A 15,453-nucleotide genomic window follows, 5' to 3' on the forward strand; every position below is an offset into this window, starting at 1 on the left:
ATCTCCTGTACCATCCGCAGCCTCTGACCTCCCCTGTACCATCCGCAGCCTCTGACCTCCCCTGTACCATCCGCAGCCTCTGACCTCCCCTGTACCATCCGCAGCCTCTGACCTCCCCTGTACCATCCGCAGCCTCTGACCTCCACCCCTGTACCATCCGCAGCCTCTGACCTCCTCCCCTGTACCATCCGCAGCCTCTGACCTCCTCCCCTGTACCATCCGCAGCCTCTGACCTCCTCCCCTGTACCATCCGCAGTCTCTGACCTCCTCCCCTGTACCATCCGCAGCCTCTGACCTCCTCCCCTGTACCATCCGCAGCCTCTGACCTCCCCTGTACCATCCGCAGCCTCTGACCTCCCCTGTACCATCCGCAGCCTCTGACCTCCCCTGTACCATCCGCAGCCTCTGACCTCCTCCCCTGTACCATCCGCAGCCTCTGACCTCCTCCCCTGTACCATCCGCAGCCTCTGACCTCCTCCCCTGTACCATCCGCAGCCTCTGACCTCCTCCCCTGTACCATCCGCAGCCTCTGACCTCCTCCCCTGTACCATCCGCAGCCTCTGACCTCCCCTGTACCATCCGCAGCCCCTGACCTCCCCTGTACCATCCGCAGCCTCTGACCTCCCCTGTACCATCCGCAGCCTCTGACCTCCCCTGTACCATCCGCAGCCTCTGACCTCCCCTGTACCAACCGCAGCCTCTGACCTCTCCTGTACCATCCGCAGCCTCTGACCTCCCCTGTACCATCCGCAGCCTCTGACCTCCCCTGTACCAACCGCAGCCTCTGACCTCTCCTGTACCATCCGCAGCCTCTGACCTCTCCTGTACCATCTGCAGCCTCTGACCTCCCCTGTACCATCCTCAGCCTCTGACCTCTCCTGTACCATCCGCAGCCTCTGACCTCCCCTGTACCATCCGCAGCCTCTGACCTCTCCTGTACCATCTGCAGCCTCTGACCATCTCTTGTCTTATATCACGTCTGCAGTCTGGAGTGGAGTCAAGAGTGGGAGTGCTGCCGGGATGGGGGTCATGGGAGAAGTCAGACATGTATGGACTGTGGAGAGGAAACTGTGGGATAAAACCAGAGCCACCGAGCTGGAGCCGACTGACTGAGCCCTGCATGGTGCACCTGAGAGGAGGTCAGTGACAGCACCACCAGGCCAGCCTGAGAGGGGGGGGGGGTCAATACAATATTGTAAGGGGGCACTGATATAAAGGTTTACCCCTTATATCAGTAAACCCCCTTAGTTTAGTGTTTTTTTTCTGCGGAAGGTAGTCTCTGGTCACCAGAGTCCTCCCCACATTCCCAGAGTTCCCCTTTACATCACAGTCTGCAGGATTCCACCTTACAGTGCAAGGGGGAACTCTGATGTAAAGAGGAATGCAGTGGACTCTGATATAAGTGGGGTCTCTGGTCACCAGTGCCCCCCTTTTATATCAGAGTTCCCGCTTAGATCATGATCTGCAATGTTCCCCTTTATGTCAGAGTTCCCTTGCACTGTAAAGGGGAATCCTCCTGATGTATGGGGGGAACTCTGTGTTGGGTTATATTAATCTGACTTTCATGTAAATGGAGAAATATGGTTTTTGACTTTTGTTTAACTTAACACATTGCTAATAGCAGTTTATAGCTTAAATATTGATATTTGCAATGAAAACTGCCATTTACTGCACCTTTTTTTTGCAGTGTCAATAAAAAATGTGCCAGTAAATGGCATGAATTTTGCCAGAAAAAAATTGCTGCTGTTTGTAAATTCCATGTCTCTCTTATCTATATATAATACACTCTTCAAATGTGCTTTAAAATGCATGGTTTTCCCTTTTGTGAACAAGAAAATAACGACGTTATGCGGTTGGGCTGGTATAAAAATACTATGGGGCTGGTATGAAATAATTTCCAGGGCTGGTTTTTACTCCCAGTCTGGCCCTGTTGGCGTATGTGTCCACAGGCAAAGGTGGACGTGGTCAGTCCTCAGGCAGGGCATCTTTTCCTCTGTTTCGTGTTGTTGTCCTTGCTTGCAGCATGCAGAGGAGGTGGTGGACTGGCTTACTAAACCGTCCTCTATGTCAACCAAGCAGAGAATAGTGCGCAGTCCCCTGCAGCTGCCAGAGTGTAAAAACCTGCCTCCTTGTCCAAAGCTATTTTTACCATAGCCCCAGCATCAGGCATGGGCGAGTCAGCGGAGTTATTTGAACACCACAGTGTCAGCCACTTGCTCCTTGTCAATGCACAGCCATTACTGGATTCAGGTGTTGGTTCTGAGGTTGAGGAAGGCAGGGACATGAGCCTACAGAGAGGGGAGAACACTGGTACACAAATTGGCAGTCATATTCCCCCAGATGCAGCGTATTGCTAAGTTGTCTCCAGTGGTAATGAGGAAGGAGGAGATGATGATGATGATGATGAGGTCACTGACTCGACTTGGGAGCCAGATAGAGCAGAGGAGGAAAGTGAGGGTAAGGCACAACCCCAACGAGGCAGCCATCATGGAAGAGTAGAGAGTAGCCACCCTATTACATCACATTGTGGATGTTAGAATGCACCTTGACCTTTAACCACTATTCCTGACTATTTACCTTTATTATCTAATTATAATTACCTCATCGTTGGACGATTCCATTGCTCTCACTCAAAATCTTTTATGCATAGGAAACAGCGTATATAAATAATTAATAAATAATACGCAACACACATTGAGTTACCATACACTGTTCAGATTTATTCTGGCTAAGACAGGGTGTAAAGTATGAAAGAAAGATGTGCGTTACCAACCATTTTCCACCAATAAGGGGTACATGTTCAAATGACATATTTCCTTGAACATGCATTCAACCAATCATAATGTCATATAATTAACTCTTTACATCTTTGTATCTAAGAAAACTCATTATGTCACATTATGTCAACTAAAAACTCTAAATAGACCATCTCATGACAAACACCTAAGTTCCCTATTTCTGGTTTCGACTTCAACATAAGTTCACTTCTTAACCAGTTCAATACAGGGCATTTTCACCCCCTTCCTTCCCAGACCAATTTTTAGTTTTCAGCGCTGTCACACTTTAAACGACAATTGCGCGGTCGTGCAACGTTTTACCCACACAAAATTGATGTCCTTTTTTTCCCACAAATAGAGCTTTCTTTTGGTGGTATTTGATCACCTCTGCGGTTTTTATTTTTTGCGCTATAAACAAAAGAAGAGCGACAATTTTGAAAAAAACACAATATTTTTTACTTTTTGCTATAATAAATATCCCAATTTTTTTTAAAAAAAACAAATTTTTTCCTCAGTTTAGGCCGATACGTATTCTTCTACATATTTTTGGTAAAAAAAAAAAAAAATCGCAATAAGCGTATATTGATTGGTTTGCGCAAAATTTATAGCGTCTACAAAATACGGGATAGATTTATGGCATTTTTAAAAAAAAAATATATTTTTTTTTTTTTTTACTAGTAATAGCGGCGATCGCAATTTTTTTTTTACTTTTGTGACTGCGACATTATGACGGACACATCGGACACTTTTGACACATTTTTGGGACCATTCACATTTATACAGCGATCAATGCTATAAAATTGCATTGATTACTGTATAAATGTGACAGGCAGTGAAGGGGTTAACCACTAGGGGGACACGAGGGGTTAAATGTTTCCTAGGGGAGTGATTATAACTGTAGGGGGAGGGGACGCACAAGGGGAGGAGACCGGTCAGTGTTCTTCTGTACTGGAAACACAGATCGGTCTCCTCTCAACTGACAGTTAACAGGCAATCGCGGGTGCTCGGCGGACATTGCGGCCACCGGGCACACGCACCGGGTCCTGAGCAACGCAGCGCGCGCGCCCCCTAGATAGCTGGGAAGCCCAGGCCGTCATATGACGTCCACACAGGATGGGAGATCCCATCTGTGGACGTCATTTGTCTATGGCCGGGTAGTGAAGTGGTTAAACAACAATAATTGATCAGCAAAATGATAAACTTAAAGGCGCAGTCGAGTCTTAGATTGCAAAACACAAGGGTTTTTTTTTACATGGCCCTTTCAGTGGAGCTGTTATCTCCTGGCCCACTTCCCACAGCTCAGCTGTCTGGACCTTTTTTAGTACATGTGCAGTCGATCGCACTGTTGCTATTTGCAAACTTTGTCTCAAGCACATAAAGCGTGGCAAAAACAACAACCATTTGGGTACCACATGCTTGACAAGGCATTTAACCTCCCACCACTCAGCCCATTGGCAAGAGCACCCAAAAGCCACACAAAAGGGGCACAAATCTGTCCCTCCTCCTTATTCACCTCAGTCTGTCCCTGCTATATCTCATGACCTCTCAGCAGCCTCCACTGACAGGGATTATGGTATACCGCAGGGTGTCCCAGGTCCTTGCAGAACATCTGCCAGCAGCACACCACCAGCTGTAGACTATAGCCGGCAAATTTCTCTGCCCAATCTGCTGCAGCAGCAGAAAAAAAAAATACATTCCCAGCATCTAAATGCAAGCTTGTCAAAGCTGCTGGCTGTACAACCTCTGCCTTTCTGCCTGGTGGATTCTGCCACTTTCCATGAATTTGCGGAATGTGCTGTACCACAATGGCAGGTTCCCAGTCACTATTTGTTTTCACGTAAGGCCATTCTGCCTCTCTATCATCATGTGGAAGGCAATGTTGTGGCATCGTTGGGCAAGGCAGTCAGCAGCAAAGTCCACGTTACTGCTGACACGTGGTCCAGCAAGCATGGGCAGGGACGATATATTTAAGGCCCAGAGGTGGTTCATACCAAGCCAGCGGGAACTAGGAATGGTGGTATGTGATAATGGCACAAACCTCCTTGACGCCCTTAGACAGGGAAAATTGACACATGTGCCATGCTTGGGAATGTGTAAGGTTTTTGTACATATATTCTTCATGTAATTTGATGTAATTATTATAAATATTGAAAATCCCCCTGTGCATAGGGTAACACAATTCAACTTAAAAAAGCAGCTTGCACAAACTATTGGTGACAGTTAACATAGACATAAAAATAAAAATGTAGCGTTTTAAAATTCCAGAAAAGTCTATCATAAGTGTTCATATAAATCCAAGGCATTAAAAGCACCTCCAGTGTATGTAAGTTTTTCTCCTATAAGAGATGAAAAGATCCTCCACCAACACCTTACCCTCAGACATAGACCCCCAAATTATAAGGGGTCTAACAATGCTCAGTCGTCCATCAGATATGATCTGGCTCCCAAAAGACTTCAGAGGTTAGGACTCTATCTTGGTCTTCCTTCTGGGATCGTCCCTCCCAAGGTCAGATCACCATACATGTGTGCCAAAAGGAGAACAAAATCGCCTCATGGTGTAGTATATAAGTACTTCAATGTTTATTAAAAGATTCCAAATATTCACAAAGTAAAAGTTTGATTCTAGTATATCAATAACATCCTATAAAAGTTCAGAAACCAACAATATTATTATTTTTATTATTCACGATTTATATAGCGCCAACAGTTTACGCAGCACTTTACAATGTAGAGGGGGGACCACACAATTACAGTACAGTTCAATACAGAAGAGACAGGAGGGCCCTGCTCATAGAACTTACATTGTAAAGGGAGGGGGTGGTGGTACAAAAGGTAATAGATGTAGGGAATGATTTGATGAGGGGGTGGCTTGGGGACAGTTAGGTGGGTGTGGGATAGGCTTCCCTGAATAAGTGAGTTTTCAGGGATCTCCTAAGGTGGACAGGTTAGGGGCTAATCTGATATACCGGGGCAGGGAATTCCAGAGGATGGGAGAGGCTCTGGAGAAGTCCTAAAAGCGAGCATGAGAGGAGGTAACAAGGGAGATAGAGAGCAGGAGGTCCTGGGAGGAGCGAAGGGGATGATTTGAGCGATATCTGCAGATGAGGTTGGTGATGTAGCTGGGGGCAATGTGGATAACCTTGTATGTTATGGTTAGCATTTTGAATTTTATATGGTGGGGTGAGAGAAGCCAGTGAAGGGATTGGCAGAGATGGGCAGCAGTCACAGATCGATTAGTGAGGTGTATTAGTCTAGCAGCAGCATTTATAATAGACTGAAGCGGGGATAGCCTGCGTAAGGGTAGGCCATTAAGGAGAGAGTTGCAGTAGTCAAGGCGGGAAATAATCAAGGAGTGAATAATTTGCTTTGTGGTGTCATTAGTCAGGAAGGGTTGAATTCTGGAGATGTTGCGGAGGTTAAGGCGGCAGGATTTAGCCAGTGATTGAATGTGGGGGCTGAAGGAGAGGTCAGAGTCAAGGATTACACCCAGCACCCTGGCATGTCTAAAGAGATAAAAAAGGCCAGATGCCCAAACGCTGCGCTAGAAATATATTTAAATATATAATTGAATCAGAAAAGAAAAGCAGCCAGCACCAAGAGTCTACAATACAAAACCCCAAATCATATAGTATAAATTAGTTCAGCGCTATAAACATTAAATGAGAAAAAAAAACTCACCAAAAGTAAATGTTGACATAATGAAATGGAGAAAATGAACTGAAAACAGAAAACTAAAGTGGGGTATTAACTCCAAAAATAATATTCTGTGTTCTTATGTGCCATCAGGTATATATTGTGAATATTGAATCACCTAGCATTATACCAATAAAATAAAAATAAATACATCAAATATATAATAGGTTTATTCACATAACAGAGTGAAACTAGAAAGTGCATTTCCTGGGGAAAATGTGTGGGAATGCTGAATAGCTGAATTGCTAAAACGGCCCCCATCAAAACTGCCCCATCTTACTGCCATCAAAACTGCCCCATCAAAACTGCCCCATCATATTGCCACCATCAAAACTGCCCCATCAGAATTGCCCCATCAAAACTGCCCCATCATATTGCCACCATCAAAACTGCCCCAACAAAACTGCCCCATCAGAATTGCCCCATCATATTGCCCCCATCAAAACTGCCCCCATCAAAACTGCCCCATCAGAATTGCCCCATCAAAATTGTCCCCATCATATTGCCACCATCAGAATTGCCCCATCAAAACTGCCCCATCATATTGCCCCCATCAAAACTGCCCCCATCAAAACTGCCCCATTATATTGCCACCATCAAATCTGCTCCATCAAAATTGTCCCCATCATATTGCCACCATCAAAACTGCCCCATCAGAATTGCCCCATCATTTTGCCACCATTAAAACTGCCCCATCAGAATTGCCCCATCAAAACTGCCCCATCATTTTGCCACCATCAAAACTGCCCCATCAAAACTGCCCCATCATATTGCCACCATCAAAACTGCCCCATCAAAACTGCCCCATCATATTCCTCTATTATAAATCAGTACATGGTGTGTCTGTCCCCTCCCCCGGGCTCTGTAATCAGAGCTGAGATGCTCCAGCCACCTCCCCCCCCCCGTGTATAACAGAAGCTTTGGTAACCATGGCAACAAAAGCAATACAGTACACTCTGATTAATGGCTAAAATTTCCTGAAATGACCTCTAAACAAAAAGCTTTTTCACAAAAACTGTAAAAGATATCAAACTGAAAAGATATACCCAGATAGCTGAATATTTTGTGAACATTTTAAAGTTTGTTTGACGTCTGTAGGTGAAAGTATGAAGGAGCTGAAACTTTTGGGAGCGGAAGAAGATTTTAAGGATGTGAAGCATGCTCCCATTGTGTTCAATGTTAAAAAAAGTGTTAAAAAGCTTAATATTTTAAAGAGTATAAATAGTAGAAAAAAAGTTGAAAAAGTCCCATCATCAGCTGAAAGAGACGAACATTTTAATAGTTGAATGGTTTTAATAGCTGAAAGTATGCAGAAGTTACGCAGAGCCAAAAAACGTACGGAATAATAAAGAAATAAAAATAAACTACAAAATGCATTTCCTGGGGAAAATGCGTGGGAATGCTGAATAACTGAATTGCTAAAACGGCCCTCAGCAAAACTGCCCCCATCAAAACTGCCATCAAAACTTTCCCATCAAAATTGCCATCAAAACTGCCCCCATCAAAACTGCCCCATCATATTGCCAGCATCAAAACTGCCCCATCAAAACTGCCCCCATCATATTGCCACCATCAAAACTGTCCCGTCAGAATTGTCCCATCAAAACTGCTCCATCATATTGCCACCATCAAAACTGCCCCATCAGAATTGCCCCATCAAAACTGCTCCATCATATTGCCACCATCAAAACTGCCCCATCAGAATTGCCCCATCAAAACTGCCCCATCATATTGCCACCATCAAAACTGCCCCATCATATTGCCACCATCAAAACTGCCCCATCAGAATTGTCCCCATCAAAACTGCGCCATCAAAATTGTCCCCATCAAAACTGCTCCATCAAAATTGTCCCCATCAAGACTGCCCTATCATATTGCCACCATCAAAACTGCCCCATCATATTCCTGTATTATAAATCAGTACATGGTGTGTCTGTCCCCTTCTCCGGGTTCTGTAATCAGAGCTGAGATGCTCCAGCCACATCCCCCCTGTGTATAACAGAAGCTTTGGTAACCATGGCAACAAAAGCAACACAGTACACTCTAATGGCTAAAATTTCCTGAAATGACCACTAAACAAACAGCTTTTTCACAAAAACTGTAAAAGATATCAAACTGAAAAGATATAGCCAGATAGCTGAATATTTTGTGAACATTTTAAAGTTTGTTTGGTGTCTGTAGGTGAAAGTATGAAGGAGCTGAAACTTTTGGTTTTTTGCTCCCATTGACTTCAATGTTAAAAAAAAGTGTTAAAAAGCTTAATATTTTAAAAAGTATAAATAGTAGAAAAAAAGTTGAAAAAGACCCATCATCAGCTGAAAGAGACGGACATTTTAAAACTTGAATGGTTTTAATAGCTGAAAGTATGCAGAAGTTACGCAGAGCCAAAAAACTTACGGAATAAAAGTAAAAAATCGAATAACAATAGTGGGACTTCTAAAGCATTCCCACTAATAACAATAGTGGGACTGCTAAAGCAGTCCCACTAATTATTGTTCCTCAACCGTGGGTAAATATACTCCCAATATACATAGCTTAGGATAAATATAGTGATGTGAATCTGACATGTATAAGTGAAATCGTAAAAAACATATGTGATGAGAATTTAAATAGGTCCCGTTAATCTTGCAAAAAGGAAAATGGGCCAGTGAATGATTCAACCAACAAATGGTGAAAAAAGGATCCCTCAACCAGTGAGACGGAACACCCGAGGTGAGTAAGTATTCTCTTTACCAGCTGAAAAGACCAATATGTTGGTCTCACCGAGCCCAGGGAATTTGGTCTCCCAAAAACCTATAGGACATGCAGGGCCGCTGAATCTGTATCAATCGGTGTCACTCTAAACAGAAAAGCAGAGAGGGCTCCCATAGTGTAGCATTTGAGTCAATTTTATTAGGCTTAAAAAAGGCTTGCATTTACAAAAAGGCAGCTGAATGAACGCGATCACATGCAGGCATGACAGTGGATCCAAATGGCGGTGTCTTCCGAGGCTTCCTTCGCTCGCTCGCCTTAAGAGCCTGCATCTTTGACGTTATCACGCTTTCCTCTTCGGAGGCGAAGGTTTGGTAGCGGACAGCGAGTGAGCGAAGGAAGCCTCGGGCCTAAGTAGCAGAAATGACACTGTGACCTGGAGGATGTTGCTAAGCCGGAACCGGAAAGGACGCTGGACCCGGAGGCAACATACTCAATGTTTAGCGCAAAACAGAAAATTACATCATGGTGTCCTCAGACTAAAATTTAATCACTGAGCCTGCTAATTGGAGTAACATCTTCCCGGTTGCTGCGTCATTTGTTTCCGGTTAGGCATTTCTAAGCTTTGGAGCGTAATTAGAGTGGGGAGGTTAGTTCCAACCTCCACCCTATAAATAAGCGACTGATGCTAGCCATGTCCCTCATGATGTCCGATTGCTACAAAATGCGTTCGGTGGAGCTAGGACACGTGATATCACTGCACATGAGGGCCGCAGCCATCTTGTTGGTTGGAAACTTTTATAGGATATTAATGATATGCTTGAATCAGTCTTTTACTTCGTGAGTATTTTGGGATCTTTTATTAAATATATTATATACTACACCAGGAGGCGGTTTTGTTCTCCTTTTGACACGTATGGTGATCTAACCTTGAGGGGGACAATCCTAGAAGGGAGCCCAAGATTAAGTCCTAACCTCTGTGAAGTCTATTGGGAGCCAGATTGTGTCTGATTGATGAATGAGCATTGTTGGAACGCTTATAATTTGGTGGTCTATGTCTGCGGGTAAGAGGCCCAGTGTGCTGTGATGTTGGTGGAGGATCTTTTCCCCTTTTATAGGAGAAAAACGTACATACATCGGAGGTGCTTTTTAATGCCTTGAATTTATATGGACACTTTTGAATGGCTTTTCTGCAATTAGAAAGCACTGCATTTTTATTTATATATGTAATTATTATGTTTAGGACTAAAGATTGTCATTTTTAAAGAATACGCATAAAATTGCATTTTTAAAAAATAGTTTTCCTTTCCTTTCTTCAGATAATGTATAGCATTGTACTTGAATATTTTACATGTACCACAATGAGGTTGATTTACTAAAGGCAAACAGACTGTGCACTTTGCACTCATTTTCCTTAGTAAATGTAAAGATGAAGCTTCACTTTGTAAAGAATATTCATTAAGGTGCAAGTTAAATGAAAAAAATCTAAATTTTTACTTGCACATGATTAAATGATGGAAATCAGCAGAGCTTCCTCTCATTCACTAAGCTCCAGGGAACGCTTGCAGAGTGCACAGTCTATTTGCTTTTAGTAAATCAACCCCAATGGGCCAATAGGCTGAGACATTTTATACAGAGTTTTATGCAGTTCTTTACTTCTACGCTGTAAAAAAAGGTATTATTTGATCCCATGTTCTATTCAAAACACAAATTAAAACTGCAGAGGAGTGCCTTGGTTGGAGAGTGTAAGCATAGCAGTGGAAAGCTACTAATTTATCTATCTAATTTTTCTTTTAATGTATCTTATTGGAAATCCCCAAATTCACTGCAAACACAAAGGGATGAATTTACTAACGGCAAACAGACTATGCACTTTGCAAGTGCAGTTGCACACATTTTCCTCAGAGCTTGGTAAATGTGGTAAAGCTCTGCCGATTTCCATTGTCAGTCATGTTCAAGCAAAAATGCTTTTTTTCCCTGCACCTGGGTATTCTTAACAAAATGAAGCTCTACCACATTTACTAAGCTCTGGGGAAAAGGAGAGCAAATGCACTTGCAAAGTGCGCATTCTATTTAGTCAATCCACCTCAATGTTATAAAGGATACCTACTGTATATTAATTGTGTATTTATGAAGTGAAATACAAGATCATTATTGGGCAAAATAAAAAAAATTAAAATACAGATCACTTCACCTTAAAGTGGAACTAAAGGTACAAATACTCGCCAACGGTCCAATGCTGGCGAGGGCATCTTCTTCCCAGCTTCTTCCGGGCACTGATCATTGAACATCTTGATTGGCTGGTGTCACTGTACTGGAAACGTAATGCATGCACAGCTCTGTTTACATTCTGGGGAATATTATGAACAGGTAGCTAAACTTATTTTATTGCAGAAGAAACATTGCATTGCTAGTCGGCCATAAAGAGCCAGCAAGTTCACAATTTTTTATTTGTGCATTCAGTTCCGCTTTAAGAACTAGGATAAGTTTGCAAAGTAAACAGTCTCTACTCTGTTACTAAATCAACCAAATTGTATTGAAAGCTATAGATTAGAACAGTCTTCAGAACAAAATATTTGCATGGCCAGCCTTAAGCTGAGTCCACCCCTGGGTGTTTCATCATTTGTTAGAACGAGGTTTAACTCATTGCTGACAACTTTATACATTATTAGATGTCTAGTACATTAAATTTCTACTTTGGCATGTTACGTGTTGCTGTTTCTGTGCACATAAATTTAGATGTGAATGCTATAAAATTACATTTTTAGTATTTACCTTTATATTTTTATGGTTTTATTATTTTTGCATTGTTCTAATCTTTTCAGGAAGATTAATGATACACATTGGAATGCAAATTTCACAGCACGGTTTACATATATAGCAAATATCACAGTAATTACATTCCTAAATGACAAATTGGTGGAATATATTTTGGACAACAGTCAAAGTAGTACACGTTCAACAGGGCTTACAATAACTAATGTCACAGATGGTGACAAGCGTAAGTGTATACCATCCTTTACCGTTTACTAAATCCTTACTGTATCCTTTACTTTGCTAAAATGATCAATTTCTAGAACTGCTAGGCTTGCTGTAGCCAATTAAAAAAATTTGTAGATTGGTATGCAGGGGCAGATTTCATGGAAGTATATGGAGCAATCTGAGTCATGTCTGGAAAATACTTTTTGTTTAAAGTTATTTGTTAATGGTTCACAACACTCCGAAATGGCAACATCTATTTTGTTGGAATTAGAATTGGAAAGTCTTATCATATACTACAATAGAAAAAAGGTTTTGATTGAGAATGCAATTATTAAACTCTGAAATATCATGACCTTGCTGTTTACAATGTATCTGGTGGATTCACTTTGATACAGTTGAGAAAGTAATATTGCCTGTCATATTTACTTACCTTATCCCAGGATAAATTGAGTTACTACATTTATATTTTTATATAAGTGATATATCTTAGGGTCTTTTCACATGGGCATTCAGTTGTTTAGTTCAGTTCAGTCACTTTTTTTTTGCCAAAAAAAAAGGATCAAAAATGGATACAGATGTCAATTTGTACCTCCGTTTTCATGTTCGCTGAAATCTGCTTTTTACAAAAAAAAAAAAATGAACTGAACTAAAAAACTAGTAATTGGCTTAAAAGGGGTATGGGGGTCTGGGTACTGCCCTGGGGGACACGTATCAACATTTAAAAAAAAAAAAAAAAACATTGTTTTTTCAGAGTAGTGATTTTAAAATAGGTGCAGCACTCATAAAAAATGTCCAAAGAACATTAATCCTCAGATATGGTTGAAGACAGCACACTTGATAAGGTGTACACAAAGTGTGGACAAGAAATAGGCATTGATAAGCAAATAAGATCCCTCGATCTCAGCAAACCACGACCAATCAGGCAGAGTAAGATGGATACAGGCACCCTGGTATCCACGCTCCAATCCCAGTAATCACACCGTTAAATCCACACAAGTGTTATTCCCAAAAATACAATGGAACAAACCTCATGGTGCAATGATCCTTAATCTGGTTTTATTAAATAAATGAATGGTAGTACACTCACATGATCCAAATATAAAACACGCTCGTTAGTAAATAAAAAACTTTCAGCGTTCATCACCACCAAGATGGCCGCCACGTCCAGGCATACACTCATGTCATGTCACAAGCTCCTTCCTACGCATTTCATCATAGAATGACGTCGTCAGGTGCATAGTTTAGATGGACATTCAAGTGTAATATATAGGCGGAACAGCACACATGCGACAGAAATTGGCTTGCATACCAATCAGCGAATTAAGGATTTCTGCACCATGAGGTTTGTTCCTTTGTATTTTATGGGAATAACACATGTGTGGATTTAACGGTGTGATTGCTGGTATTGGAGAGTGGAAACCAGGGAGCCTGTATCCACCCTACTCTGCCTGATTGGTCGTGGTTTGCTGAGATCGAGGGATCTCGGTATCGCAGTGTTGCCCCGTTGATTTCAATGGGGAGCAGCAGTGGAGGAGCGGTGAAGCTCCAAAGAAGCTGCTGGCAGGACTTTTTTCTGATCACCGCACCAGTGTGTAAGCCCTCGGGTTTTCACACTGGAGTGAATGGAGCAGCTGTTTTTGGGCGGTTTGCAGGCGCTATTTTTAACGCTATAGTGCCTGCAAAATGCTCCAGTGTGAAAGGGGTCTAAATGTTTGCCTAATTTGAAACTGGCCAACTTAAACTCTTTTGCTTTGAAGATAGTTTAGATGCCCAATTATTTATTTATTTTTTAATTGCAGCACTTGTTTAGGTTAACTATAATACAATGAAACATTGCACATTTAAATAAAGATAAGCTTATGAATAAAAACAGATTATACCAATAATATGATCAAAGAAGTAGCTCACTTACAAAATATAATGTACAAATTTAAACAAAAACAAAAAAAATGATCAAGCTCTATACTTTCAGTGCTCATGAACAAAAATGTCCCCATAAAACAGTCAGGGGAATTTAAAAATAGCATACTTTCAATGTGCCTCTGCAGATGCAGGTGACAAATTGTAACGTGTTGTGTTGTAAACATGCATGCAGGAGAATACTGAGACTGTGCTGCTGAGCTTCCTCCTGGCACTTCAGCTGTCAGATAGCGCAGTATCAAGACATTTTAAAGCTGGGTGAGTAAAGCCTGATGGGAATTCACAGGCATTAGTTCCTCATCAGGTTTGTTCCCCTTGTGATTGACAGTAGGCAGTGGGTTGATCCATAGCCAGTAGACAGCCTGCTTTTGGCTATAGAATCTGCCCACTACCCGCTGTCAATCACAAGGTGACAGCAGACCTGATGAAAACTGCCTGTGAATCCCCATCAGGCCCAGCTTACTGTCAGTGTCAGTGGTTGTTAAGAGCCTGTTGGCTGTGAAGCTGGCAGTGTCCTTAACAGCCAGTGGCAAGTAGGGAGAGGCTATCGGCAGCAAACATACCACCTACTACGTCTACACAGCGAACAGAGATAGGCACTGTGCTTGTCTCTGTACGCCAACTTAGAGTTGGCCTTATTTAGCACCAGTTTAATCATGTGGAGGCAATTATTTTTGAAATTGGTGCAGTATTACTGCTATTAAGAACTGCCTGATTCTGACGCACATGTCAGAAAGCTACAGAAATGGGCAGCAGGGATTTTTGAGTTTGGAGCAGGCCATTTTAAAGGGCTATACTGCCAGAAAACAGTGGCAAGAGCTTTATTGAATTCCCCTAAGTGTGTCTTAAACAGTGTTCATTTTGACGTCAAATTTCGTTTTAGTCATAGCCTTTTGATTAAAATGCCATTTTCGTTTTAGTCCTATTTTAGTCGACTAAATTCTCCAGTACATTTTAGTCGCCTAAAATCTAATGGGTTAAGTTAAATTGTGATGCATTATTTAAGCATGCCAGACCCTTATTAGGGAATGCAGCCTGGCAGATCATACCAGGCTACATGCCCTCAACATGGGGGGTGGTGCATGTTGATGGGGACAAGAGTCTCATCCCCACAACCGTGGACATTGGTTGCGGGGTCTGCAGGCAGGGGGCTTATCGGAATCTGGAAGCCCCCTTTAACAAGGGGACCCCCAGATCCCGACCCTCCCCCCTATGTGAATGAGCATGGGATACTCATTCACCAAAAAAGTGTCAAAAAGTAATAAGGCTGGCCGCCTACTGCAGACTAAGCCGTTTGACAGTTCTTATATAGGTAATGGGTGGGGCTACCTGGCTACGTCACCTGGTGGCACCGTCCCCTTCTGGCATCACTGACCCAGTATGTACCGGT

The 15,453-nt window shown here is 42.4% G+C and overlaps 1 protein-coding gene across 1 annotated transcript in view; it reads left to right on the forward strand.

Moving 5' to 3' along the window:
- The window catches only part of MUC4 (mucin 4, cell surface associated), a 245,720-nt gene that overhangs the window by 217,663 nt on the left and 12,604 nt on the right, over positions 1 to 15,453 (forward strand). The window contains exon 55 of the mRNA XM_073626452.1: positions 11,987 to 12,162. Coding sequence (XP_073482553.1) covers positions 11,987 to 12,162 — 176 coding nt within the window. The remainder of the gene's footprint in view (positions 1 to 11,986; positions 12,163 to 15,453) is intronic.

This window comes from Aquarana catesbeiana, linkage group LG04 (genome assembly GCF_042186555.1).
Source record: "Aquarana catesbeiana isolate 2022-GZ linkage group LG04, ASM4218655v1, whole genome shotgun sequence".
NCBI lineage: Eukaryota > Metazoa > Chordata > Amphibia > Anura > Ranidae > Aquarana > Aquarana catesbeiana.